This window comes from Rhinatrema bivittatum, chromosome 4 (assembly GCF_901001135.1).
Source record: "Rhinatrema bivittatum chromosome 4, aRhiBiv1.1, whole genome shotgun sequence".
NCBI classification, from domain to species: domain Eukaryota; kingdom Metazoa; phylum Chordata; class Amphibia; order Gymnophiona; family Rhinatrematidae; genus Rhinatrema; species Rhinatrema bivittatum.
In genome coordinates this window covers 368,018,734-368,032,554 of record NC_042618.1, presented here as the reverse complement: position 1 = coordinate 368,032,554, position 13,821 = coordinate 368,018,734, and the positions used below count along the sequence as shown (strand labels likewise).

At 40.6% G+C, this 13,821-nt stretch overlaps 1 protein-coding gene across 7 annotated transcripts in view; it reads left to right on the top strand.

Annotated features, from left to right (window-relative positions):
* IQSEC1 (IQ motif and Sec7 domain 1) overlaps window positions 1–13,821 on the top strand; it is a 1,385,758-nt gene that overhangs the window by 422,459 nt on the left and 949,478 nt on the right. For all 7 annotated transcript variants that reach the window (XR_003856582.1, XM_029600819.1, XM_029600818.1 and 4 more), the window contains exon 2: window positions 7,664–7,693. Coding sequence is in view for 6 of the 7 variants with exons in the window: in XM_029600819.1 (XP_029456679.1) it covers window positions 7,664–7,693 (30 nt within the window). In the remaining variant the exon portion in view is untranslated. The remainder of the gene's footprint in view (window positions 1–7,663; window positions 7,694–13,821) is intronic.

The window sequence follows — 13,821 nt, the reverse complement described above, 5'->3', positions numbered from 1 at the left end:
CATCCGTTTACAGTGAACACAAACCATTGGGCAGAGCCCTTACATAAAACAGATAATATAGTGAACTAGGCAACGTATAAATAATGTTTGGGAGGAGCCCTTACATAAAACAAACATCCATGATTAGATGCCATGGGTATATGTTAAGTAATTGAACAATAACAAAAACTATATACAAAATTAGTGCGCAGTACAAAATCGACAGGCAAAGAGGCGTTCATACCAGGATATCAGGGTAACATTCGTAGAGTAGCATTCCTAGGGGGGATTTATGTAATAGGGGGTGTAGTAGAGTAAGCCTGCTGGAAGAGCCAGGTTTTAATCTTCTTTTTGAAAGCGGGGGTATAGGTCTCAGTGCGAATTTCATGGGGTAGAGAGTTCCATATCGTGGGGCCGGCAAGGGAGAAGGCTCTGTTAATAGAGGAGGAGAGCTTAAAAGATTTGATAGATTGGGCTTGGAGTGTTCCTTGGAGTGCTGGGCGGGTAGGTCTCTTGGAGGTACGGGGTAAGAGGGGGGGTATATGTTATACCATTTTCAAAAGTCCACTTTTGCGGACTTTTGAAACAATGTTGTGTTGACCTAAAATATGAATTTTGACCCAGAATGTGAATGTTGGAACGACGGTATATAAAACACCTAAATAAAAAAAAATACAAGCATAAAGTGCATTTACACAAGTAAAACCCAGTTTTAAGCATGTAAATCCTTTTGAAAATTACCCCCTAGCTTCTTAGACTGAGACATACTGTTGGGTACTTCTTTTAGTATTCTTGGCAGTAGCCAGGACAGATTGAATGATCTTGGATTACTGAGCTGGAATGATAATGCCAGTCTGGCTTTGAGGGCCAGACACTTGAAGCATTCTTCCTATAGAAAACCACTAGTACATCAGTGAATTAGATAGTTGAGCAGTGATTGCCTTAGTTCATGTCTATCGCTGGAGTGGCTATGGTGGTTATTTAGCACCTACCACAGGTAGTGGCAGAAAAAAACCAAAGCAGCACATGTAGAAATACATGGTATTCTTTCCTGTTTCACCTTCTATTTTTCTATCCAATTTTGTTGTTAAGTTTAGTGTTGTAGCTGTAACAATCTCTACTGGCAAACTGCTGAAAAATGTCACTACTCTTTGACTGACGAATATCTTCTTCCAAAGATGATGAAATCCATTTGCTCTTAGATTGAAAGGATGACCTCTTAATAACATAACACCTGCCAAACTGGGTCTGACAACAGGCCCATGTAGCCCTGCATCCTGTCTCCAAAAGTGGCAAGTGGCAAGCACTTTGGAGTAGTATAAAAACAGGGCATGTGGTAAATGGTCAATCCCCTGATATACCTTGTCTAGTCAATAGACTTGACATATATTTATTTATTTAAGAGATTTATAATCCATCTTTTCCTTCTTTGAAGGTGGAGTACATAGAAACATACTTAATAAGACATGCATCATATGATAAACAGACCAAAACAAAATAAAGGTGACATAAACATAAGAAGACAATAAAATAATCATGATTCTAAAAAATCCCTAAAGAAGAAATTACTAAAAACCAGTGAACAGAAAGAGAAAGGTTACTCATCTAATTGAGAAGTCTGTCTGAATAAGCCTATTTTATTTAAAAGGTTTTACTACAGATTTGTAGATGTGGTTTTCTGGTAACATGATCCAATGCAAAGGACCAGCTACTTAGAAGGCCCTCTTACCATTTTCTGTCAAGTGAGCCAGCCATGGATAAGGAAACTCCAATAGGCCACGGTGTGCCAGTCGCAGAGTGCAGGAGGTATTATAAATGTGTAGGATTGCACAAATCCATGGGGAAGCATTGTTATTCAGTACTTTGTGAATTAATGGACAGGAAGCCAGTGGATTGACTGCAGGGCTGGTATGACATGCTCCTTGCTAGAAGTGTTTTGTTAGTAAACGCGAAGCAGTGTTTTGTGCAGTCTGCAATACCTGTAGTGTATTTGCAGGGGCTCCTGTATAGACAGAATTTTTTAAAAAATTTTTTATTTATTGCAATTTTACTATTTATACAATCAAGCATACAATCTTGAAAGAACAGAAATTAAACATTGACATTAATACAGTCAGAAATAAGGAAACTCCATATAGAAACATAGAAACATAGAAATGACGGCAGAAGAAGACCAAACGGCCCATCCAGTCTGCCCAGCAAGCTACGTACTTTATCCATTTTTATTTCCCTTTTTCTCTCTCCCACCTGTTACTATTGGCTTCCAGTACCCTCCAGCCCTAATTCCCCTCCACCCCACCACCAATGTAGAGAGCAGCGCCGTATCTGCATCCAAGTGACATCCAGCTCAATTAGGGGTAGCAACTGCTGTAACAAGCAGGCCACACCCTTGCCCCATACTCTTACCCACCCCTGTTATTATTTTGTGTTTGTTTTTTAAATTTTTTTTTTTGGAGATAGCAGCCCTCCATCCTTCCGCTCCGTGAAGGTGGAACAATAACTACTGGCCACTGGCATCCTGCTCCGTGAATGCCTCTGTGGCTACTGCCGCTCCGTGCAGTGTTTGAATGCCTCTGTGGCTACTGCCGCTCCGTGCAGTGTTTTGCTGCCTCCACTTTATTCACGCCCTCTAGACTTGATGGATCCACAGTGTTTATCCCACGCCCCTTTGAAGTCCTTCACAGTTTTGGACTTCACCACTTCCTCCGGAAGGGCATTCCAAGCATCCACCACCCTTTCCGTGAAGAAATACTTCCTGACATTGGTTCTTAGTCTTCCTCCCTGGAGCCTCAGCTCATGACCCCTGGTTCTGCTGATTTTTTTCTGGCGGAAAAGGTTTGTCGTTGTCTTTGGATCATTAAAGTTTTTCAAGTATCTGAAGGTCTGAATCATATCACCCCTGCTCCTCCTTTCCTCCAGGGTGTACAGATTCAGATTCTTCAATCTCTCCTCGTATGACATCCGATGAAGACCTTTCACCTTTCTGGTCGCCCTTCTCTGTACCGCTTCCATCTTGTCTCTGTCTCTTTGTAGATACGGTCTCCAGAACTGAACACAGTACTCCAGGTGAGGCCTCACCAAGGACCTGTACAAGGGGATAATCACTTCCCTTTTCTTATTCGATATTCCTCTCTCTATGCAGCCCAGCATTCTTCTGGCTTTTGCTATTGCCTCGTCGCATTGTTTTGCAGACTTCATATCATTAGACACTATAACCCCTAGGTCTCTCTCCTGCTCCGTGCACATCAGCCTTTCCCCCCCCATCAAATACAGTTCATTCGGATTTCCATTCCCCATATGCATTACTTTGCACTTCTTGGCATTGAATCTCAGCTGCCATATCTTCGACCACTCTTCCAGTTTCCTTAAATCCCGTCTCATTCTCTCCACTCCTTCCGGCGTGTCCACTCTGTTGCAGATCTTAGTGTCATCCGCAAAAAGACAAATCTTACCTTCTATCCCTTCCGCAATGTCGCTCACAAAGATATTGAACAGGACCGGTCCCAACACCGATCCTTGCGGTACACCACTTAACACCGCTCTCTCTTCAGAGAAAGTTCCATTTACCATCACACATTGTCTTCTGTCCGTCAACCAGTTTGCAATCCAGGTCACCAACTTAGCACTCACTCCTAAGCTATGTACTCTGAGTCCTCTAATGGGGTATCCAATACACTTAGAAGGCTATTAATATAAACAATAAGTTTTAAGAAGAATTCTGACTGACCCTAGCTTATAGAATTGCAATATCACAACTATGGAGGTGTTACAGAATCAAGCAGATCATCCATGATATCAAAGGAACTATCAGATATAAATTTAGTGAGTTGGGATGGATGAAAGAATACATATTTAGCATCACGATACTTAATGAAACACTTACATGGGAACCTCAATGTAAATGAGGCTCCCATTTGCAGCACTTTAGGTCTCATTATCAGAAATTGCTTTCTTCTCTTCTGGGTACCTCTGGCCACATCTGGAAATATTTGAGCATTCATCTGAAGAAATTTTTATTATGATCCCTAAAATACAATTGTAGTACCCATTCTCTATCTGAATCTAATAAAAAGGAAATAATTAACGTAGCAGTTTGGGCAACTACTGTATCTGAGGATTCCAAAATCTCTGAAATGTTCAAGGGTGTTAACATTTGGAAATCCTGTCGCTTATTTGGCTTTATCCTCAATGCAGGTGTGTAGTATATCTTCGATAAAGGTGGTAATGTCTGCTGTGGGATCTTCAAAATTTTCAAGGCATACCTATTCCATGTCTCTTTAACTGGAACTAAAGGCACTTTAGGAAAATTAATCAGTCTCAAATTCTTTCCTCGAATCACGTTTTCAAGATTTTCAATTTTTCTAGTTAAAAACTGATTTTCCTTTAACAAGGCTGATTGTTGATCACTCATTTTTTCTACATTTTGTCTAACAAATTCCACAGCCCGATCCCTTTTTATATTCTCATCTTGTAGATTTTTAACTTGTGTTTCAATGTCTACCATTTTCTTAATCAATGGCTTCAACTGTAGAGATACATTTTCATTTAAGATGACCAGGGTCTCCCATATAGTCTCCAAAGAAATAACCTGAGGCCTTATCATGGATATCATTTTTATTCCCTTTTCTGGGGACTCGGGTATCGTGGTGTGATTATCAGCTGGGGACTGTGACAGTCCTCCCATTGCGACCCTTCCAGATACACCACCCACAACGGTCTCCACTGCAGACTCCATCAGTGTTGCTCCCATGGCTCCTCCTATGTCGCTGACATCATTGGTGAGTGACAAGTGGGTAACCAAACCGATATTCCTTATTGCTGCGAGGTGAGCAGTTCTATATATACAGGCATCCATCGGGCTGCTTACCCGACTCACAGGGGAGGCCTCCAATGTTAGCCTCTCCCAAGCCTGTCACTTTTGGCCCAAATGCGGCATGAAATCCTGGGGAAACGATCAGTCCACAAGTAGAAAAAAGGAGACGCTCAGCACAGCTAGGTCAGTAAGCCATCTTGGATCTGCCCCTGCCCTGTGTAGACAGAATTACAGCAGTCCAAGGTAGTTAAAACGAGCACTTGGAGAACTATATGGAAATTGTTACTACTTAACTGTGGTCTTAGACAAAGTATTAAAAAAATCTAGAAAAACATCATTTTAACTACAGACTTTACTTGCATGAACAGCTAGAAATTTGAATGCAGCCATAATCCTAGACTTTTTGCTTGGTTAACAATGGGAATCAAATGGCCATTGAAATTAAAAACTGAGAGAGCACCCTTAGATGGAAAATGAGTATCACGACCTGTGTCTTCTTGACATCAAATGCAAGTTTACTGTGGAAAGTCATCCTTTGATTGCTGTTAAATAAAAGCAATATCATTTCCCCCCTGTTATTTTTACTCTTGTGTTTCTGACATTGGGATGCATTCTGAAGCTGCTCAAAACTAGTCAACAGAATAAAATGAGTGTGTATATATTGGACATTGACTTCTGAAGTACTCTGTGAAATATTTCAACTAATGTGTTCAGTAGAGATGTGTGACCTTCCTTAAAATAAGTTTGTCAAATAATTTAACAAACCTGGAAAAGTTTCAAGGTTTCAGTAAAGTTTTAAAGAAAAATCTGAAGATCCAAAAATCTCCTTTGGATATTTTGAAGATCTGAAGTAGATTTTTCTAATTTGTTTCAAAAATTTTTCCCAGACCCCTGGTGGATTTGGGGCAAATCTGATGTTTTTATCAAATTTCCATCACACTGAAAACTTCCTGGCTCAATTTCAGCTTTCAATTGTTTGCATGTCTATAATGTGCACTGTTAGGTTCAGTCTTTAGGTGGAAGTCAAGAGTAGTCTTCTAGTTGAACGTACAGTGTTACTTCTTTGTATGTTGCAGAAAGTGCTGCTCTTGTGCTATGAATAATCAAGATTGCAGACCTTGAGCTCCAGAGTGAACCTGAGTAAATCATATCTCTGTCTCTCCTCACGTATTCCAGTCACAAATAAGTCTGCCTAGACTTTTTCTTGGAAATAAAAGGGGAGATTTATCAGTTTGAATGTCAGAACATTTATAATAATATTTTTTCCAAATGTACATAATTAAAACTCCCCCATAATAGGTTCCATATCAAAGCAGACTGACACATAGAGTGACAATGTGACAATACTTTGCTTACTGGTATCTGCCATATTTGTTATTTATATGTTAATGCGTCAGAAAAGCTTTAAGTATGTGAAATCACTTGCCTTGGACTTGAAATCCAATCCATTTGTTTTTGCATGTGCAATATTAGAAAGCTGCTGGAGGTTACATTTTTTAAAAAGTCTAGAATTGGAATCTGAATTGTGTTTGAATGTGACCTTTAATGCCTAAGATGAATGAGAAAACTGATATGCTGCTTTCTAAGGATGTCTACTCAAAGGCTGACATGTCTTGTGATGGATCTGGAGCAAATATCATAGATGCAAATTTATTTTTACAAGACCTACATAAAAGTTGATACATCTAAAAATAGATTTCAGGAACTTTTATTATTCACAGAAATTCTGTGTTTCCTAATTGTCACTTTCAAATGGAAAGCGATACTTTGGCTTTTGATTGGAAATGCTTGATATGTAAGAAGGACTACAAGTATTTAGTTAATCACATTTTCAACTGCCTTCCCTTAATAGCACCCAAGGCGAAATAAAAATATGTATGTGAGGGCTTGATAACCATTGTATAAAACTTCCATTAGCACACAATGTTCAGGAAAATGTAACATATGTTTTATATCTAACATTTGATTCCCTGCTTCACAATTGGCAGACCATCTCTGGCCAATCAGCATTGATGGCGTCAGTTGATTTCACAGTGGCTGATATCTTTGCGCTATTCTAACTATGCCTTGAAAGGGCTTCATTATGAGTTAAATTGACAAATTTTCAAAAGTAGAAATAAAGATTAACCAAAAAAAACCCCCAAAACCTGGCAGTTGATATCTTTTTATGGAGCTGAATTAATATCTTTGTGACAATTTGTTTGACCTTTATTTCTATGTAACCAAGTATGGCAACCAAATTAAATTATTATTGTTTTGGCATTTATATAGCATCCTAAAACAAATGCTTTACAACAAATTATATAGAAATACAATGTGTCCTTGCCCCGGCAAGCTAAAAATCAGTAAGCTTACAATGTGTCCCTACCCCAGCGAGCTTATAAATGGGTACCTGAAGCAACAAAGACTTGCCCAAGGTCATGACTGTTTCCAAAACAAGAATTTGAATAGAGTTCTTGTGGTTCAAGGGCCAATATTCTAACCGTTGGGCCATGGGCTCTCTTCCATTGCTATGGACATATGGCTTAACCAAAATACATAATATTCCAATTGAGTGAAAATGTAGGCATTGCTGATGTGTTACTATAGGGGTTTCCATAGCTTAATTATGATTTCACTATTTAGTTAGTGAAATCAATCATGGTCAGCAAGAATGAAACTCTTACCTAATTAGAGGGCAATCATTATATATCTATTTATGTATTGCTCTTTTATGCTGCCTATTCCAAAACACATATATTCTCTATATGTGCACCAGAATAACAATAAGCATGGCAAGTTTTGCATGAGGAATGGTACAGAATTTAAGAGAAACTGCATTTATTTTTTGCTATAATATAAATTTATAGTCTGCTTTCTTTTTATTCACAGGTGTGAAGGTGAGAGCGCACGGAATGTCAGGTATGTAATTGGCACTCTCTTTGTTTCATGGCTGTCCTGCTGGAATTGAGGGCTTTAATGAAACATGTGCTTTGATTTCTGCCTGACTTATGGTCGGATTAGCTCAGAGCAGTTGATGCATAAAACCTTCTGTTGTGCATTTAAATGGACTGGCGGTAAAGGGTAGTTTATGACAGCAGATAGTTGTCTGAAAATTCTCGTTTGGCAAAGTCTATGCTGTTGTGACAAAAGCTTGTATTAGACATAGTACTTGTGGTGGGGGTTTTTTTTCTGTAAGACCGAAAATAAATTTGAGTGCAAGGTGAGCCAAGATTTAGGCTGTAATGGGCGGAGTAGAAAGAGAATTCAGCTATGATTCATGGAAACCCTGATGTTGTGTTGCATACAAAACACTAACATGTTAGGTGTTTAACAAATTGTTACATTTGTTTAAGTACCAGGACAGCGCATGATTTGAAACTAGATTGCTAAAAAACATTTCTCAAGGTAGGCTCCCCTGGACTCCTTATAAATTGCTCACTTTATTCATTCTTCACTTTATTCTCTTATCTTATGTATCTACTTGGGTACTTTTGTTTCTTGAAGGGTTTTAGGGGGTAGAAAGAAAAATGAAGAGGGAAGCAGTGGAGAAGGAGGCATGTGCAGATTTTCTGGCTGGTGGAAGGGGAAAGGAGGATTTCCCCCCCCCCCCCTTTAAACCTCTCGCCACTCAGCGCCAGATTATTTTTTTTTATTATTTAACATTCTTTATCTGTTGAAAAATACCTTGAGAGATTAAACAGGCAAGTGGACGGAAAGTGTCAGTTTACGTCTCCTTTTAATTCTGAATGCAATGGAGACCTGATGTTCTTTCTCCTTTTTATGAGCATATGGTGAAAAAAAAATGCTTAATGCATGAGATCCATGGATTAATGTTTACTAAAGATTCCTGAATTTAAAAAAATGGTGGAAAACCTTTAGCAAACCATCTTCTTCATGAATCAAAGCCCAAATGGCTGTTTAATTCCTTATAGCCTAATCCTTTCCATTGTCTGTTACAATTGTTTCCGTTGTTTTTAAGTTGTTGAGGATTGTTTTTCCCCTGGGAAGCTGAAGTTCATTTCTTAAGCTTAAGAAGCATGATGCTGTTCAGTGCTGGAAGGTCAGAAAGCTATTTGAATCAGCCTGTAAATTTAGATAAGCTTAAGATTTCCTCCGAATCAAATGGTTTAAACAGTAGTAAAAGTTTGAAATCAGCTGTACATAAAACACATTATTTTAGATTTATTTTTGTGCTTTGATTGACTTTCAAATCCTGAGAAGATTTTCATTGTTGCAAACGCTGGCAGTCAGCTGTTATAAGTAAGGGTGCAGCTTATGTTGCTCACAGAAGACAGAAGCTGAAGTATAAGAAGGGTTTTAACATGTATTTGCTACTTTGTGGACTTTATCTAAGTTTTTTTGTTGCTTAATAGCACCTGTGATTGGTAAGCAGGCTGCTGAGAAGTGTTTGAAGTGGGCAGATAAACTAGTCCCACCTGGAGTCCCACTCACCCATTTCCTGCTTTTCGTAAATAGATTCAGACCAATGCAATATAGTACATTCAAGCTAGTGCACCGGCAACACTACTGGACGCATGTTTTACATGCATTAAAATAACCCCCGTTGCAATATGGGGATTAGCACGTCCAAAATGCACATGCAATTGAACGCATAGTTAACAGCGCTCATCACATGCAAATTCCATGTAGATGAGGCTATTAGCTATTACCCCCGCGATGCCAAAAATTGCTGCACGGCCAAGGTGTCCATTTTAACACAGCACATTTAACTCCTGTCCCAGGAGCTGGCGTTTAAAGCATGCCGCATTCAAGGGATCATGGAAAAAAACAAAAAAATCCTGCTTCCTGTGATTCCCTGTATTAGTATTGTTGCAATACTAAGGGCCTCATTTTCCAAGCACTTTACCGCGTGCGATAAATTCGCAAATCGCGTTAACAGCTGTTAACGCGAATGCAAATTAGTCATTTGGTATTCAGGGGGCGGAGTCGGGGCATATGTAAAGCGGGAACCTGTGTATCGTAACAGCCGCAGTGTTAGCGCGGCTAATAACTACAACTCCAACCTCGCGTTATGGACTGCGTTACAGGCCTGAAAAGGATTACCGCCATCCACGATAGTCCCAGAGAGAGAGAGAGAGAGAGAGAGAGAGAGAGAGAGAGAGAGAGAGAGAGAGAGAGAGAGAGAGAGAACACCTTACTATAGTGCCTATGCCCTACATAGGTATTTTAACCCCTATGGGAGGGCCACCTACTAACTCGGGGTGGGGATTAGGTATGAGCGTCGGGGGTTGGGGGCCACTTTCGCATTCCACATGAGACCTACGGACTGAACAGTGGTCTCTAGTGCAGATTTGCTGGCCGTCGGAGTGAGGACGCTCACTCCAAGCGGAGATTTGGCCAACATTCTCTCCACCTAGCATGTTGTTGCCCAGGTAGAGTGTACATCAAGCTAGGTAGAGAGAACGTTGCCCAAACCACTTCTTGGAGTGAGCGTCCTCACTCCGACAGCCAGCAAATCTGCACTAGAGACCACTGTTCTGTCCGTAGGTCTCATGTGGAATGCGAAAGTGGCCCCCAACCCCCGACGCTCATACCTAATCCCCACCCCGAGTTAGTAGGTGGCCCTCCTATAGGGGTTAAAATACCTATGTAGGGCATAGGCACTATAGTAAGGTGTTCTCTCTCTCTCTCTCTCTCTCTCTCTCTCTCTCTCTCTCTCTCTCTCTCTCTCTCTCTCTCTCTCTCTCTCTCTCTCTCTCTCTCTGAAACAGGCTGTCTGGGACTATCGAAATATTGTGCACCGCGATAAAATTATCGTGCAGTGGGAAAACATTGTGTGCGGCGCTAATGTTTTCGCGAATGGCGAAAACATCGCCGCACACGATGTTTCCCCACTGCACGAAAGAAGCCTCATTTGCATTGGTAACGCCCCCTAATGCGTTACCAATGCGATATTGGAAAATAAGGCCCTAAGTAAGAGGAACCACAGAAAGCAGAATCACGATGCATTCAAGGGCTCAAAACAAAAACATGCTTTCTGTGGTTACTCATAGCACGGACCACAGAAAGAAACATCCCCAAGGTCTGGGCCAATTGGAACCCCTGCCGGCAGTAAGTGAAGGAGTGAATAAATCAATATTAATGTATTTACTCCTTCACTTACTGATGATTGGTCCATTCACTGTCATATGTCAGTGAATGGACCTTTTCACTGACAAGTGTCAGTGAAAAGGACCAATCAGGAATATCTCTGCTGGGGGGTAGGAAGGGAGCTCTGACCAGGCTGTTGTGGATGCACAGCCACGTCTCCTGGGTGCCCGATGAAAAGCGCTAGGGACACACAAATTGCCAACTGCATGTCCCTTTTAGCGCAGCAGCTCATTTGTCTATTGCATTGTGCGCCCAGAAATAGATGTGTGTGCATTCAAAAAACATGCGCCCAGATTGGACGAATGTTTCTCATGTGATGATATTGCATCAGTCTGATTGTGAGGCAAAAATCTAATTTCCTGCAGCTTTACCCATTTAGATAAAGTGTCCCCTATCATGAATTAAACACAATCCATTTGAGAATTTAATTCTGATCCCTGATTCTCCACAAATACTTATATATGTATATTGACTATATTGACTGTAGAGCAAGGATTGTCTCTTATGAATATCTGTAAAGCAGTGTATTTCTTGCAGAGCTATATAAATGAATAATAACAGTAAATTTCTTGAAACTTTCTGCTGCACGTCACTCTCAGCCTTAAATATATAAGTATTTGAGGGTTTCAGTGCTTATATAAGGGAGGGTAATTTTATAGCATCCTGGAGGTCCATATTCAAAAGCATTTAGCCGGCTAATTCAGAAGTTAGCGAGCTAAATGAATATTTGGGCACATATGCAGCTACATTCTAGCTGGCTAATAAGTTAGGTGGCTAGAATTTAGCAGGATAAGTTAGGAACCTTCTGGTGGGTGTAATTGGGAGCAGTTAAGTTAGCCACCTAAGTTAACCAGCTGACTTCAGTATTCAGAGTTAGCTGAATGACTTATTGGCCGATACAGTAAACCACGCAGGACATCGGGCGAGTGCCCACTCTCCCGGCGCGCGCACAGGCCACTTTCCTGTGTGCGTGATTCAGTAACTTAATTTATTTAAATTAGGGCCCATGGTAAAAAGAGGCGCTAGGGACACTAACGCATCCCTAGCGCCTCTTTTTTGATGGAAGCGGTGGCTCTCAGCAGGTTTGACAGCCGACGCTCAATTTTGCCGGCGTTGGTTCTCAAACCCGCTGACAGCCACGGGTTCGGAAACTGAATGCCGGCAAAATTGAGCATCCGGTTTTCAACCCGCGAGCCGCGGGCCCATTTTACATTTTTTTTTAAACTTTTTTTTTAACTTGTGGGGCCTCCGACTTAATATCGCCATGATATTAAGTCGGAGGGTGCACAGAAAAGCAGTTTTTACTGCTTTTCTGTACTCTTTCCCGGCACCGGCAGAAATTAACGCCTACCTTTGGGTAGGCGCTAATTTCTTAAAGTAAAATGTGCGGCTTGGCTGCACATTTTACTTACTGTATTGCATGGGAATGACTAATAGGGCCTTCAACATGCATTTGTATGTTGCGGGCGCTATTAGTCTCGGGGGGGGGGGGGGTTGGACGTGCATTTTCGATGCGCTATTACCCCTTACTGAATAAGGGGTAAAGCAAGCGCGTTCAAAACGCGCGTCAAACCCTCCTGAGACTAATAAGGGGTAAAGAGGTAAAGACTGAATAAGGGGTAAAGCTAGCACGTCGAAAATGCACGTCCAAATGCCAATGACTGTACTATATCGGCCTGTTAGCTAGGTAAGTCTGGTCGGGCCAAAGATCTGTTCTAAAGTTAGCCAGCTAAGTTTAAGGTAGCTGCATATATTCAATAGTGTGGCTGCACTATTGAATATACCTCCAAAGTTAGCTGGATATGTTTATCCAACTAACTTTTTTATCCGGACTGTGTCTGAATATGGACCTCATAGATAACTTATGTGGCAGCTATGCTCACAGGTTCCACCAATTTTCTAAGCAAACTTATGGGCATATGTTTGCTTTGAAAATTATCTGAAATAATGTGCACAAACTCAGTCACACAAAGTTGTGCCTGTTCTTTTTCACAGTGCACATTGTGCATGTTAATTTATGTGCATATTTCTTAAAATTATGCATACACTTTTATGCACACAAAACCCCACGCATTTTTATAGAAAGCCATTTACACACATAAACCCTCGTTTTATGCGTGTAAATGGCTTTGAAATTTACCCCCATGAGAGCAACTTTAAAAGTCATTTCCATGGGTAATTTGTGATTTACCTGGATAAAATGACTTGACTGAAAACAGCCCTCTTCTGAGTGGCTAAACGCGTGCTGAGGTTCTATAGCTTGCGTACTTTTACTCAAGGGAAAAAGAGATATTCCTGTAGGCATTTTTAGTTGGAGAGGAAAAGAGGACATGCATTGATTTCCTATTGAGGAATTTATGATAATCCTGAATGATCTAGGGATGACCTAACTCATTTTTAAACCTATACGTATAACAGGCTGTCCACTTGATTTAATTTTCCTTGAATATCACAATGGAGGGCTTTATATCTTAATGTTACACTGTTTGGTCAGATCACTTCTGACCTCAGAAGTATGCAGCATAAATATGGGTGTAAAGAAATTCAGGTCAAAGAGTTGAATTCAGGCAGTTTTATAACAGCATTAGGTGATTATCTACAGACTAAGGGGCTGATGCAATACAGTGCGCTCAGCCGAATGCACTGTATAACCCGCAGTCTGACGCGGGTTGAATTGACGCTAATCGATCCCCTAATGCAATAAGGGGATTAGCGCATGTGAATGAGGATATTAGGCATTCACTCCAATGCAAAAATAAAATGTGCCTGGAGCAGGCGTTGATAGCTGAGCGCATTTACAACAAGTACAGAAAAGCAGAAAAAACTGCTTTTCTGTACTTCCTCCTACTTAATATCATTGCGATATTAAGTAGGAGGAAAAACTTAAAGAAACATTAAAAAAAAAACAACAATCTAACCGACGGATGGCCAAGTTA